General features: G+C 32.8%; 1 protein-coding gene across 1 annotated transcript in view; it reads right to left on the reverse strand.

Moving 5' to 3' along the window:
• Positions 1–14,522, reverse strand: part of LOC145277719 (uncharacterized) — a 38,430-nt gene that overhangs the window by 7,996 nt on the left and 15,912 nt on the right. Inside the window, exon 2 of the mRNA XM_080129419.1 lies at positions 11,466–12,885. Coding sequence (XP_079985545.1) covers positions 11,466–12,885 — 1,420 coding nt within the window. The remainder of the gene's footprint in view (positions 1–11,465; positions 12,886–14,522) is intronic.

Raw genomic sequence — 14,522 nt, forward strand, 5'->3', positions numbered from 1 at the left:
CAGCTAGTTCCTCAAGTTATCTGACTGTGTTTTCCGTAATAGAGGATGCATCCTCTTTTGTTGTACACTAGAGCCTCATTAAAATCCAAGGTAATATTGCATTCTAGTATTTTTTTTTTTTTTCTTTTTCTGACTAGTTCCATCTTTATTTACCCTAAATCCAGAGGTTTCATTCAAACGATCATTGTAATAAGCTTTGATTAAAAAATGTGCTTCATCGGACATTCTTAAAACTGTCTGTCTGGAAGGCAAAGTTTTTGGTTTACATCTATATATCTATAAAAGTGAATGTGTGTGTGTGTATCTGTGTGTATGTGTACATTTCCCTTCGCAATACTGTCAATTTTCAGTCTAAAAACTCGAAATTTGATATACAGGGTACTGAGATTTGGGAAAATTTTCGAAATCCGTTTTCGGACAGAAATTTGGCCGTTAAGGGGTCAAAGTTCAACTATTTGACCTTTGAGAACTCTACCAAACTCCGACAATTTTTGGTCTAAACACTTGAAATTTTAGATATAGGTTCCTTGAACATGGATCTAACTTAGTCACTTGATTTGAGCCCAAAACAATAAATTTTAAGGGGTCATAGTAAGGGTCAAAGTTAAAAAAATTGACCGCTTTTTCTTTTTTTTTGCTCAACATACACCTCCAAACACCCAGCCAACACCGGACTGAAATGCTAGTTTATAAATAAAAATATGTTGACTGACAGCATTAATGACATCACTCAAATGAGATGATGACACTTCCAAAGCTAAAAGTTCATACACACAAAGACGCATATTCTTATTGAATTTGAGTGTAGAGAAACACTTATTTTTTATTTTATACTTTGTTTTCTTTCCTTAAGGGGATTTCTTGTCTGTGTTGACTTCTTGTTCTCCTTTTCCATTTTTGAAAGTAATTTTCACTCTGCTTTTCTTTTGTAGTAACTTTTTAATTTACGTTCTTTTAAAATAGTTTGCATCAGTTTGTCTATCCTTTCAAAATAAGCCGTTTCCTCATGTCATCCAGAAGCAATAAGCTGGACTTTTCCCTTCTTCGAACATTTCCATCCATCCATAGCCCTGGAGAGACTTTGTCCATCCACAACTTTTGTAGCAAGTTGTTTTTTGGGGGTCAGGGTGCTGGCCCCATGCCCAATCTTCCCAGAAGGTACATACAGCACCTCGCCTTCCCAAATGGTCACCCACCTGGTACTGGCCAGGCTCGATGTTGCTTAACTTGGTGATCTGGCAAGAACCGGTGTGTCAACATTATTGTGCCATACTCTTCAAACATTTACAGGATTATAATAGGTATTTTTGAAGCAGGACTTTTCTATATATATTTTTTTTAATGTCAGATTTCAATTGTTTTTGTTTTTTTTCGGATATTTTTGTGCTCTTTCAATTTTAAATTTAAGATTCAAATTTTTGTGCTCCTCATATGTCATTGCTTTATTGCCACTTGATACAGACGATGAAAGAGTTGGAGTACAGGAGCATTTATTGCTCTCATTTTCTTTTTCTCTGGATTCAGATCGTGGGAGAGTTTCCCAAGAAGGAACAAAAGGCGTTGAATGTAATTCGTTTTTTTGATCTTTCAAAGACTCTTTTCATTTTTGTTCATAAACATTCTATACTGGCTGTCCATTCACACACTATTAGGGCTGGTATATTGGCAGGCTCGTTTTTTTTTTGGTTTTTTTTTTGCATGCAGTCACGATCAATATGGGAAATACACTTAGTAATATTTCTTCCATCACCATAAAGTGCTATTTGATCTTTAGCTGAAGAGAAAAAAATAAATTTTAATTTTATAACATTCAGCGTTAGAATTAAAATGTATGGTTATTAGATGCTATGCTGACTTTATCTATGTAAATATTCAAATGAAAAAAAAAAATGGCTTTCTTGTTGCAGATGATGGCAAGAATGATTAAATATTAAGAAAATACTATAGTTTGCAGCCCTCCTTTATATTTCCACCTATTTTTGGAGAAATATACATTATATGCAAAATTTTCACGTTCCTTCTAACAACATTCGCATTAACATATTTTTCACATTTTATTAGTATTTTGTAATATGTGACATATCCAATATCTATGTCTACCCATATTTGCTATGCCTGTAATTAATATTCTAAAATGGAAAAAAAACATGCATTTTTAGTTAATTTTCAAACATTAAGATAATATTTTGTACATTATCTCTGACATCTGAAAATATTGTATTCTATTGATTAAATGTATAGCTTGGGTTCAGACAAATTGAAAAAAAAAAATTTGTTCAATTGTAGAATGAGGACAGTGACATTTTTATGCTTATTTTGTTGATTGTTCACAAATTTTGGATCAATTTGACTTTATTTTCAATTACATTTCTTGTCCTTTTTATACCAAGTGACACATTATTTCGTTTTTAAACTTTTTAGTTGGAGACAATTTTTTATTTCTTAACTTCAATGATTGAGACAACATTTTATATGAATACTAGTGTGAATACTGAAAAGAAAAAATTCCATTATTTTTATTTGTGCACACTTATAATAAAAAAGTAGTGACATTTATTTCTCTCTCACATTACATACACACACACATATATATATATATATATATATATATATATATATATATATAGTATTGATTATATTATTTCCTAGATGTTGATCAATGAAACTTACAGTGTTTATAAAACAATGCTCAATAACAAGTAAAGCAGGGTATAATAATATAAATTTCCTTATTAAATAAAATGTTTGTATAAATAAATTTTTTCATATATATATATATATTATATATATATATACACACACACACAATATTGTAGCAACTGGCTGAACAAAATCTATTTTCCTCTTTCACACACACACATATATATATATATATATATATATATATATATATGTATTTACATAGACTCGAGTATATATATATATATGTCATCATTATTAAAAACAGATATATCTAAAACATAACTTTCATGGGTGTAGGAGATTTATAGATGACCTTATATGCATAAACGATAATGATGAATTCGAAAAAAATAAACATCTTATATATCCAAACGAACTAAAATTGAATTGTGAACATAGAGGACAACAGGCTACATTTCTGGATTTAGATATAAAAATTGAGGATGGGATTTTTCTTTATAAAATATTTGATAAAAGAAACGCATTCCCCTTTAAAATAGTACGTATGCCCCATAAGGATAGCACCTGCCCTGTTTTTGTGTTTTATGGAACCATTATGTCAGAGTTTTTGAGAATAGCTCGTATTACTCTAAAATTAACAGATTTTATACCACCAGTTTCTAGCTTAATAATAAGGATGATAAAACAAGGTGGAGATAAAAATAAAATATTTAAACAGTTAAATAAAGCATTTGTTCGTTATCCTGATGCTTTTGAATCGTTTAAGATAAACCAGACTATATTAATAAAGGAAATCCAAAATTATATTAGCAATGTATAAATGTATTTATAATTACATATAATAAATTTATATATATATATATAAAAAAAAAAAAAAAATGTATATATGTAAAAATAAAATATTTTTAACCTTGATATATCTAATTTTAAATAAATAAGAATGTAAATATACAAACTACTAACTATAGTGGGGGTGATAAGTAGTTAAATGGATTAATCCAAATCTTATAAATACAAGACTGATAAATTAAAAAATGTATCCATTTCAAATGGATAGTACCAGTCAAGGATCCGTCACTTGACACTCAGCTCAACAGGTGAGGGGCCGGAGACCGGCCCAGCACCTGTTGGACTGAGGTACACCGCCTGGGTAATACCTAGGAGGTCCACCCTCCCAGGCCTTGCCACTGGGCTTTCCGGTGGGGCAAGTTTATTGCTTGTTGCCTGAGGCGCCCCGACCGGGGAATGCCGACGGGGTTACTCAGGCAATTTTTAAAATTGCAGGAGTGCCCCTCCTTTAGGGGAGCCTGCTAGGTTACCACTTTCCGGCCTTGTGCCACATTTTGCTGAGTGGACAGCAAATAAATATAATCCATTTTAAATGTGGAAATTGATGAATCGCACAGGTAAGAAATTCATTTTTATACTATGAAAAGGTTAGTAATTGCAATTAATAGGAAATTGGATCAAAATTTTTGTAACTTGTCTTCTTCCTAAGATTAAGGGTGGTGGTGTTTGATCAACACTGCTGGGGAGCCATGATGTAATACACTGTTTTGTTTTTAAATCCCCGAAACAGTGTTTCATGGTAAACAACTGATGATCCCTTGAAAAATAAAAAAAAAATAAAAAATTGGTATTATAGTAAATTTGAGAGTTGATGCAGTGATTGCAGGTGGTTAAATGACTTACTGACTAGATGTTTTTTTTTTCTTAACGAATGATAAAAAATAATTTTTTGTATAGTTTCAAATGTTAAAAACTTCAAAAACTATATATATGAGGGAGATATTTATTCAGTCTGAAAAATAAGTATCATCGAATGCTACCCGAGAATAAGAAAATATAGCCACAATTTCTCTTTACATCTTTGAAGTCTTGATAATCACTTCAAAATAAGAACAAAATGGTGATAGAAACCCATCCAATAAATATCACAGTAACATTTATCAGGTGGGTTTCTACCACCTTTTTGTTTTATTTTTTATTTTGACATCTTTGTCGAGACTTCAAAGATGTAAAGAAACACTGGCCATTTTTTTCTTGTTATCTGGTAGCACTCAATATTAATTTTCAAACTGAATAAACATTTTACATTAAATAAAAACACTAAAAAATTATCCAGTTAGGTAGAAAAGTAACTTGTCTTGCCTTTGATAACATTTATTTGTTATATATTTTTTTGACAACTTTTTCGTACCTCTGTAGTTTGTAAAACTTATCCAGATATGTAGAAGAGTAATTCACCTTGCCTTTAATAATTTATTTGCCACATATTTTTTTTTTTACTCCATTTTTGTTTTGTTGTCTTAACTACAAAATGCCGTTTCCATTTCAAATAAATACCTTACAGAAAGGTTTATGTTTATATATATATATATATATATATATATATATATATATATATATACATACATACATATACAGGGTGTCCCAGAAGTCGCGCACCATGTAGATTTATATAAAAACAAATATGAAAATCAATGAATATCAATTTTATTAATCAAAAGCACAATAGATGCTCAAATTGTTCACCTTCAGCCTGAATACATGCATCGATAAATATAAATATATGGTGCGCGACTTCTAAGCCAAATAAAATCTGAAACAAAAAAATATAAATATATGGTGCGCGACTTTTGGGACACCCTGTATATATATATATATATATATATATATATATATATATATATATATATATATGTGTGTGTGTGTTTGACAGGTAAATAACTCAAATATTATATTTAATTTTAATTTAATAAAAAGCAGCTTTAAAATTTCAAATTACAAAATTTTGAAGAAAATTCCTTCAATTTGTTGGTTTGTCTTTCGCTTAATAGGTCAGATAAGTAAAAAAAAATAAAAAAACTTCCTAATTGCAGTTTGATGTGTTTTCTAACTTCTTATAAAATTTCAAGAATATGGATATGGATTTTGCTACTTATTTTACAAAGAAAAAAAAAGAACAAAACAAAAAAGCAAAACAAAAAACGACTGTGTAAAAAAAATAAGTTTAACAAAACCATTTTCAGCTGTTTGAAAACACTGTTTTAATTCGCTGTTCAAAACTAATGCAAGGAATAAAAGTACATGCAAGCTATATATTTACAAAAGCTTATTTTCTTGTCTTTTCAACCATATAAATATTTTTTTTAAATTTGACCAGAAATGTGAGAAATTGTAACGGGTTCATAATGCCAGATTGGTTGGGATTGTTGTGATTATATATTCTGAAAACCAAATAGCTCTAAACTAATGTTATTCCGATAACAAAATAGCTCTAATTAAACATGTAAGAACATTTTTTTATATTCATATTTTCATTTTCTTTTTAATTTGTTCTTGAATAAAAATTAAAGAACATATGTTGTTTACTACTGTGCTATCACTAATACTACAGCTGCTGCCGCTAATACTAACTTGATTTTTCCGAACTCAATAAATAGAAACGTTTTTGTTTTTTTTCAGGTAGGTCCTTTTAAATTGTTATCAATTACCGCGGTCTTACACAGCACACAATTATACTTTTAATTGATAAAAATAGTAAAAAGATTGATTTACTTACTAGTGGGTCTCAGAAGAAAATATTTTTGAAAATGTTCGATACTCGCCATATTGAAGTTTTATTTTTAACATGACAAAAAAGAAATGGTCAAAAATATTTCACACACCCCAAACTATTAAAATTGGCACCTCTTCTGATTGGTTCCCAAATTTCATGACAAAATTCTTCATATAAATGCGGTACAAACCTTTACACATTGGGGGGATCTTTATAAAATTTTACCAAAAACGCTGTTTTATGACGTTCACATTTTTATCACTTTATTTGCTTAAAACTCTTAAAAAATATATAATGTGCATTCATATTTATTAATTCATTTGAACGTGTATTCATTTCCAAACACAACAGCTGTATTCTGAAAACTTCAAGTGCTTTGGTTTTTAAAATATGGCTATTTTAGTAGAACTACCTCGAAACCTGTGATTATTCAAAGCATTTTATTGTCTGTGTGTAGTAGTACTAGTGAAATTTACTTTATGTGTGAAAACCAAAAACATATGAGAAATCTTTGGAATTAAGTCTTCCCTTGCTGTTATTTCAGATCATTTGAAATCATAGCAGAAAGTTTTAGTCTTCCCTCTATCAAGGCCAGATATTTTAGGAATATATATATATATATATATATACATACATACATATACACACACATACACACAATTATATAAACATAACTTTGTCTGTGTGTGAGTTCGTTCCTTATAGACTCCAAAACGGCTGAACAAATTTTCTTTAAAATTTACAGAACTTTAGTGTATAAGTCTAGGAGTGATCTTAGTGAAGTTTTGTTCCAGAATACCTCCGATAATTACTGATTATCAATAATCAAAACCGTTATTTTAACTTATTTATTATCGGTAAAGCCATTTTTTTCATGTCTTATATATATATATATATATATATATATTAACAAAATTGGAATTGGAATTTTTTTGTTTTTTTCAAGCAATTTAATAATTTAAATGAAACATTTTTTGAAAGCAAAATTGGATTTTTGGGGTTTGTTTCCAAAATATTTTTTGAATTAAAGTAAAATTGGCACTGTAACAAAATATAGTTTTAAATTTTTTGTGACACCTGTTAAAGGGTCAACAATATATTAATTTTAATTTTTAAATTAATAAACAATTTGAATAAAGAGAAGTGCCACCTAACAACAGTTTAGTGAAATGCAAAAAAAAAAAAAAAAAAAAATGCAGTCTGTGGAATGCAGAAGTGGCGAACACGGATTGGAGATTTTTATGTTACAATTCGCTTTCATTCACTAAAGAAAAAAAACAAAAATCTTTTCAATTTCTAGGAGATCTGGTAATTACCATTAATAAAGAATTTGAATGGAGAGAAGTGCCACCTGGTGACAGTTTAGTGAATGATGCCGTCCGTGTAATGCAGAATTGCCAGCAATTCTTTCTGGTAGAAAAAAAAAACACCATTACACCAAACAAAGCTTAAAATTTCATTCAGATGGCTTCATCGGAAACAATGGTTAAGAGGTGGTATAATGATTAAGAAAACAGTTGTACAGGCACAAATTTGACAAACTTGTTTTGACTGATTATAGATTGAAGCTGCATAAGGAAGTAGAAGAGTTGCAGATACCAGAAAGCCATTTATTTAACATTTTGCATGAACATTTGTCAATGAGAAATCTGTGTTTTAAAAAACTGAGTGTCACATTTGCTTATAGTTGATGAAAAAAAAAAAAAAAAAAAGTGTATCAAAGCGTTTTTTTCAACTCTTTCAATACAACAAAATAAAGTCTTTGCGTCAATAAATGACAATAGATGAAAAATGAATCCATTTCATTCTGTAGTCAAATCAGTAATTAGCGGAGTGAACTCCAACATCAAGACACAAACATCAGCAGGCAAAGTTTTGGCTTCTATTTCTTGAAAATTACAAGCTATTTTGTTCGTAGATTAGCTCAAGAAAGGAAGAACCATCACTAGCGAATATTACATAGCATTATGATTGCGTTTGACAGAAGAAATCACAAAAAAAAAAAAAAAAAAAAACATAAATGAAGTATGTTTTCAGATCTGGTCCCCGGCGACTAGTTATTTTCAGACCTCAAATAAATGCTCAAGAGAAAGAGATTTAGATCCAATGAAGAAATGATATTAGAAACTGAGGCGCATTTTGAGGTTGAAGATAAATCAAGCTATAATAAATAATAATATAATAAATAAATTGTTAGAGAAGTATTGGAATTAGTATATCATCCACCTCAGCAAAAATAACCTCCACAGTGACATACAATATGGTTTTCGTTCTGCTAGATCTACAGCAGATGTGTTAACAGTTATAGGATTAGCGAATCTCTTGACAGAGGCTTCTTTTCTAGGGCAATTGCTCTTGACATATCAAAGACCTTTGATAGGATATGGCATAAAGGTCTACGCCACAAGATCTCCAGCTATGGTATAACTAGAAATGTCTTCTCAATTATTAAATCATTTCTCTCTGATAGGGTCATAATAGTGGTTAATGGGCAGAAATCAGAAGCTCACAGTATTAATGCTGGAGTCCATCAGGGGTCCATCCTGGGCCTAACTCTCTTCCTGATCCTACATCAGTGATCTCCCAAATTACATCCTAAGATCATTCGTAAACATTTATGCTGACGACACTTCCATCTATGGCAACACTTCAAAGGCTGTAAACGACCAAGTTCTCTTTGATTATCTCTCCTCTAATCTTGAGCACATGGTGCACTAGGGAAAGAGGTGGCTGGCATCAATTGAAATGAATGGCTCTCGTTTTGGGGAGGCTCCATGTTTTGACGAGCTTCTGGGTCTGACCTTTCCTCCTGATCTGAAATGGAACATGCATATCAAATCTGTTGCCAAGGTTGCTGGAAAAAATGGTTGGATCATTCTACCGTTCCAGTAGATATCTCACTGCTAAAGCAATTCTCTACTTGTATAAGAGCCAGGTACCTTCAATGATGAAGTACTGTTACTACATCTGGGCACGAGCTGTTAGAAGCAGCTTATCCTGCCTTGACAGAGTTCAAAATAGACTTCGTAGCCTCGTAGGGGATCCCTTTTCAATTTCTTTCCCATAGAAGAGATGTTACGAGCCTGTCTCTGCTTTATTGTTATTTTCATGGCAAGTGCTCAGCTGAGCTCCAATTTATGGTCCCACCTTGCCTGACTTTCATAAAAACACTCGTCTAGCAGAAACTACTATCAATAATTTCCTCCATTCTTCATCTATGCCTAAACCTAAACGTAGATTCCATAAACAAAGCTTCTTTCTTAGAACTGCATGCTTGTGGAACTCTCTATCACTTCCTGCTTTCTAACTGATTACAATATGATCATCTTCAAGTCCAACATGAACAAATTTCTTGATGAGCCATCCCCTTAAGTAATCCAATTTATCAAATTTCCATTACTAACGATTACTTACATGTTCCCTTTGACTACTGTACCCTTATCCTTAAGTGGCTTCTGGGTCTTTATAAGTGGTAACTCCTTTGTAAAAAAAAAAAATTTAAAAAAATCACTTGCCCTAGAAGGAGACTACATTGGTGAATTATACCAGATGTTGTCTAAAATTGTTGTTTTATTAGTTATGCGTGGGACTTATTTGAGTTTAGTTACTTTGATGAAACCATTGATGCATAAGAAGGAGCACTAGTCTGATTGCAAAAGTTAGCAGTGGAGTAAACTGTGCAAACTTCTGCCATTACTTACTAGTAGAGCATTATTACTATCAACCAAGGAAAGTGTACATATATTTACAGCGTGATGATGTGAGTGAAACCTGATTATTTGCAGTTGATGACATGCATTTATCTATTCCTTATTTTTTCATATTTTTATTTATTTATATTACAATTTTTATAGCCATGATTATATTCTATTACCTATGTCAAGGTGAAGGTTGTGTTTTTAGTTAAGTTTGTGCAGCATTGTACCCATTTAGCCTGACCAATAATAGTAAAAATATTGGTTGTGGAGTCTAACTTAATATTTGTTTTCTCCCTTCCCCTAAATACTTTAAATGGTTTCATTCAATATTTTTTTACTCACTTGTGTGTTGGAATTAATATATATATATATATATATATATATATATATATATATATATATATATATATAAATAAAATGAACTCATTTTTTCCCCCGTCTGATTTTGACATTAATAGGATTAAAAATCAAGATATTTCATGCAAATATAATATGCACAAACGGCAGAACAATATCTGAGGTGTGTTATTGGCTTATTATTTCTCAAATTCCTCGATAATCTTAGATTTCTATACTTTTTCTGCTGAGAAGTCACGGCCAAAATCGGTTAAGATCAATGGAAGTGGTAAAATATTTTCTCTCTAATAAATTCCTCCTCCCCCTGCCACCACTTAACACCATTTGGGGATCGTTCACAAGGAACAGTTGAGAAGAGAACACCGGTTTGGCTTCGTAGTTCTTTCATGTGAAGTTATTTAAAATCACTAAACTAAGCTGCAGTGCTCTGTGGCATAGTGGTTAGCGTGCTGGACAATTCACATTATATTTTCACGTTCACACCGACCTACCGTAGTCGTTTTTTTTTTTTTTTTTTTTCCTAAACAACTGGAATGGACTTTTCTTGGTGGCCGAACTGTTAACGTTGCAGATGTTTTTTTTTTTTGTTTTTTTTCACACTTTATTTTCCTACTTTTACTCATGACTCCGGGTTTGATCCTTCCTACTTACCTACCATAACATTTTTTAAAACTCCCCCCCCCCCCGTCCCGGAAACAAACACTCGGGCAACGCCGGATACCCCCGCTAGTATATATATAAATCCAAATTATTTTTATTATAAAGTGAAGGATTTTGAGAAATAAAACCTAAAAAAAAAAAAAAAATCTTTATATGCAGGCACAAAATATTAAATTAACCTGATGTTGTTTAGGATTGAATGTCCTTTTTTGCTATGCTCATAGAACCATATTACTTTTTTTCGTTTTTGCTTCCGAATTTAGTCTGAAGCTGCAATTCCGAATAACTCTAAATTGGTTTCTTATAGATATAGTTTAAATCACATTAAAATCAGATATACATATTAAACCTTTCTCTGGAAAATCTTACATAAGACGACGATCAGTTTTTATGTAGATTTTATAACCTATCTTTCTACAAGGAAGCCACACACATTGACATTTATTTATAGAGAGAGATTTGCATCTAGGATACGTTTCTAATAGTCAACTACCATGCAATTTTTTATATCACTAACAAATACCAAGTACGATTAAACATCTTACCTGTCGGAACATTTTATCCTCTTTGTAACGCATGTGCCGAGCTTCTCTGCGCATGTCTTCAGCAGTAGACAAGCCCGCTTTTGCACCACCCAGTGTCTTTTGCCGCCTTCCCCTGCTGTCAAGTTGAGGTCGTCTGACTGGCGAGGAATTGCGACCAGGCCGAGGGGGCGATAAATCTGAATCTGAACCGTCCCTTTGAGTCCGTCTCTCTTTTGATAGAGCACCGGAATGGTTGTGGTGACGTGGGGGGCTGCGCTCAGCTTTGCCAGTTCTCCTTCGTGGGGGGGACGAATCTGAATCTGAACTGTGACGGCGAGGTAGTCGCGGTGGAGAATTATCTGAATCAGAATTCCGCTTTCTCCGACGAGGGGATTGATCAGAGTCGGATGGAGACTTTCTCCGTCGAGGAGATGCGTCTGAATCTGAAGTGGGTCTTCTTCGACGAGGGGAATGGTCTGAATCTGACGTGGGCTTTCTCCGGTGAGGCGGAGACTGGTCAGAGTCTGAAGAGTGTCTTCTCCGACGAGGAGGAGAATGATCAGAGTCAGATGCAGGCCTCCTTCGATGGGTTGGGGAGGCATCTGAATCGGACGCTGTGCGTGCCTTAGATGCTCTCTTACTTGATAACGGGCTAGTGGTCTGGCTTGGCTTTGAGTCTGAATATTGCCGTCTTCTGCGGGGTGCTGGCTGATCAGAGTCAGAAGAGGAACCATCAGAATCGGAGTCCTGAAGAGAACGTTTTAGGGGATTTGATCGGCTATCAGAATCAGAGTCATGTCTCACTCTTCGGGACTGACCACCTCGCAATGGTGAGGACTCAGATTCTGACCGAGAATCATGTCTCCGTTTTGGAGATTTATCTGACTCCAGGTTATGCCGGACGCGTCTGCGAGGAGACGGCTCCGATCCAGAGTCGTCATGAATTCGACCTTCCTCCATGCTCTCATCTGAATCAGAATCATGGCAGGGTTTCTGTTCTTCCTGTTTACTGACTCCCTCTTTCGTCTTTGAACTTATGTTAGACAGAGAATCTTGAGCTGAAGACTTTTGGGGTGAGGTGTCATCAGAAAACAGTTTTTTCGGTTTAGATGGAGAGGCATCAGAGCTACCAGACTCGTGACTATGATTAGTGTCCGATAATTCACCATCGGATGATATATGTCCATCATCTTCCACATCGTTCTTTTCTTCAACATTCTCTTCATCAGACACGATTTCACCTTCTTCAGCTTTGTTATCTTCAACCGACTTCCATCGGACTGTGTCTTGGTATTGTTCCAGCTGCTGCACATGGAGTGGACGCTCATCTACAAATTCGGCTACAGTGGGGGCGTTCTCAGCCAAGTCATCATCCACGGTAGCATCCTGATTTTCAGGCAGCAAAGACTTGATGTCCACGTCGTCATCAAAGATACGAGGACTGTAAAAAAAAAAAAAAAATGAGAAACATTTAAAAAGGAGATTCATTAGTTTCCTTATGTCAAAAAAAAAAATAAAAACAGTTTAATAAGCTAATTAATAAAGTTGCAACAATGAGATTATTTTTTTCTCAATATGAATATGACAAGTGGTTGGCACAAGGCTTTGCCTGGTTGTCAACTACACTTAAATATAATTATTGCAGATTTTGTATTTATTATTAAAGAAACCATTCTCTATTGAATGAATATATGAATATATATATATATATATATATATAGAGAGAGAGAGAGAGAGAGAGAGAGAGAGAGAGTACTGATTTCAAAAGTTTAAAAAAAAAAAAAAAAACTTGCATGCTATCAGCGAAAATCAAAACCAAAACATTTAACAATCCAGCCGCATTCGCTACTATTTGGGCTAAACCGACAAATAGATAAAAAAAAGTTATAAAATTAAACTACTTTTAGTTATGATTAGTTTCACACTTGCGAAAACTAATAGAAATATTGGCAAGTTGAGATGAACATTTTAACTTAACTTTTGTACGTTATTCGTCCTTTGAAACACAGATTATAAACCATCCTTTGTGTAGGATTAATATTTCCTGTTAATTTCAGTGTAATGTCACCCATAATTTAAGAGTTTATCGGTTAAACATTTACATAAACACAGACACATGTCTGTTTTATTTTTAAAGAAATTCCAGAGAAATATATTTATAAAATCTAAAAGTATCACAAACCAGCCAGAGTGCAAAAATGAGTTTCAACTCGTGACATCTCATCTCTTTTCTGGCTTATTTTTATGAAATCTATATATACAATAGAATGTTTCAAAAGTAATGCCTCCTATTTTTTATTCTGCTCAAATGGATCAAACGGAATTGCAAATTTCATTGTTATGATGACCGAACTTATGCATTCATGACCTGAAAGTTTCATCTCTGTTGTACTGACGGCGTGAGACGAAGAAAATAATCGCTGTCATAGGCATGCATCAGAAGAAGAAATGTGTCATTCCACAATGCAGAAAAAAAAAACTGAACCAGTCAATATTCAATGGCACCTGTTCAATGTTTACAAAGCTGATGCAGCTGATGTCAGCATTATTTGGAGATGGGTTCGGAGTGGCACCAAAGATACAAGTTATAAACCAAAGTATCAAAAGAGGCTTGCAAAAGTGCATTGAGAAATGTGGGGACTAAGTTACAAAATAATTTCTGGAACACAAATAGTTGCTCATTTTAATTGTACTACTTCCATCTTCATAGCCTTTCAACATTTTAGTTTTGGAGTTACAAAAGAAGAGGCTTTACTTTTGGAACGACTTTTGCATACAAAAAATTAATTGAATAATCATCCTTTATGAAAGTGTTCTTGTCCGGAATTACGCTCAATATTAAAAAAATAAAAAATTTTTAAATCTGTAGGATGTACCTGAGATAGAAATAAATGTCATAATCCAAAAATCACAAATTGTTCGCGCAGTTCTATTTTTAACTAGGAAGGTTAAATTTTATAAGTGAGGATGGTACTGACTTGCATCACAATCTTAAAGAAACAAGGGGAGATAATTCAAACTTGCGAGATCAACCTTGTAATGCCTACAATTTTTCAATCACAGTTTAAAAATATTTCT

This window comes from Euprymna scolopes, chromosome 6, assembly GCF_053919585.1.
Source record: "Euprymna scolopes isolate OS-2025 chromosome 6, ASM5391958v1, whole genome shotgun sequence".
Classification (NCBI taxonomy): Eukaryota; Metazoa; Mollusca; class Cephalopoda; order Sepiida; family Sepiolidae; genus Euprymna; species Euprymna scolopes.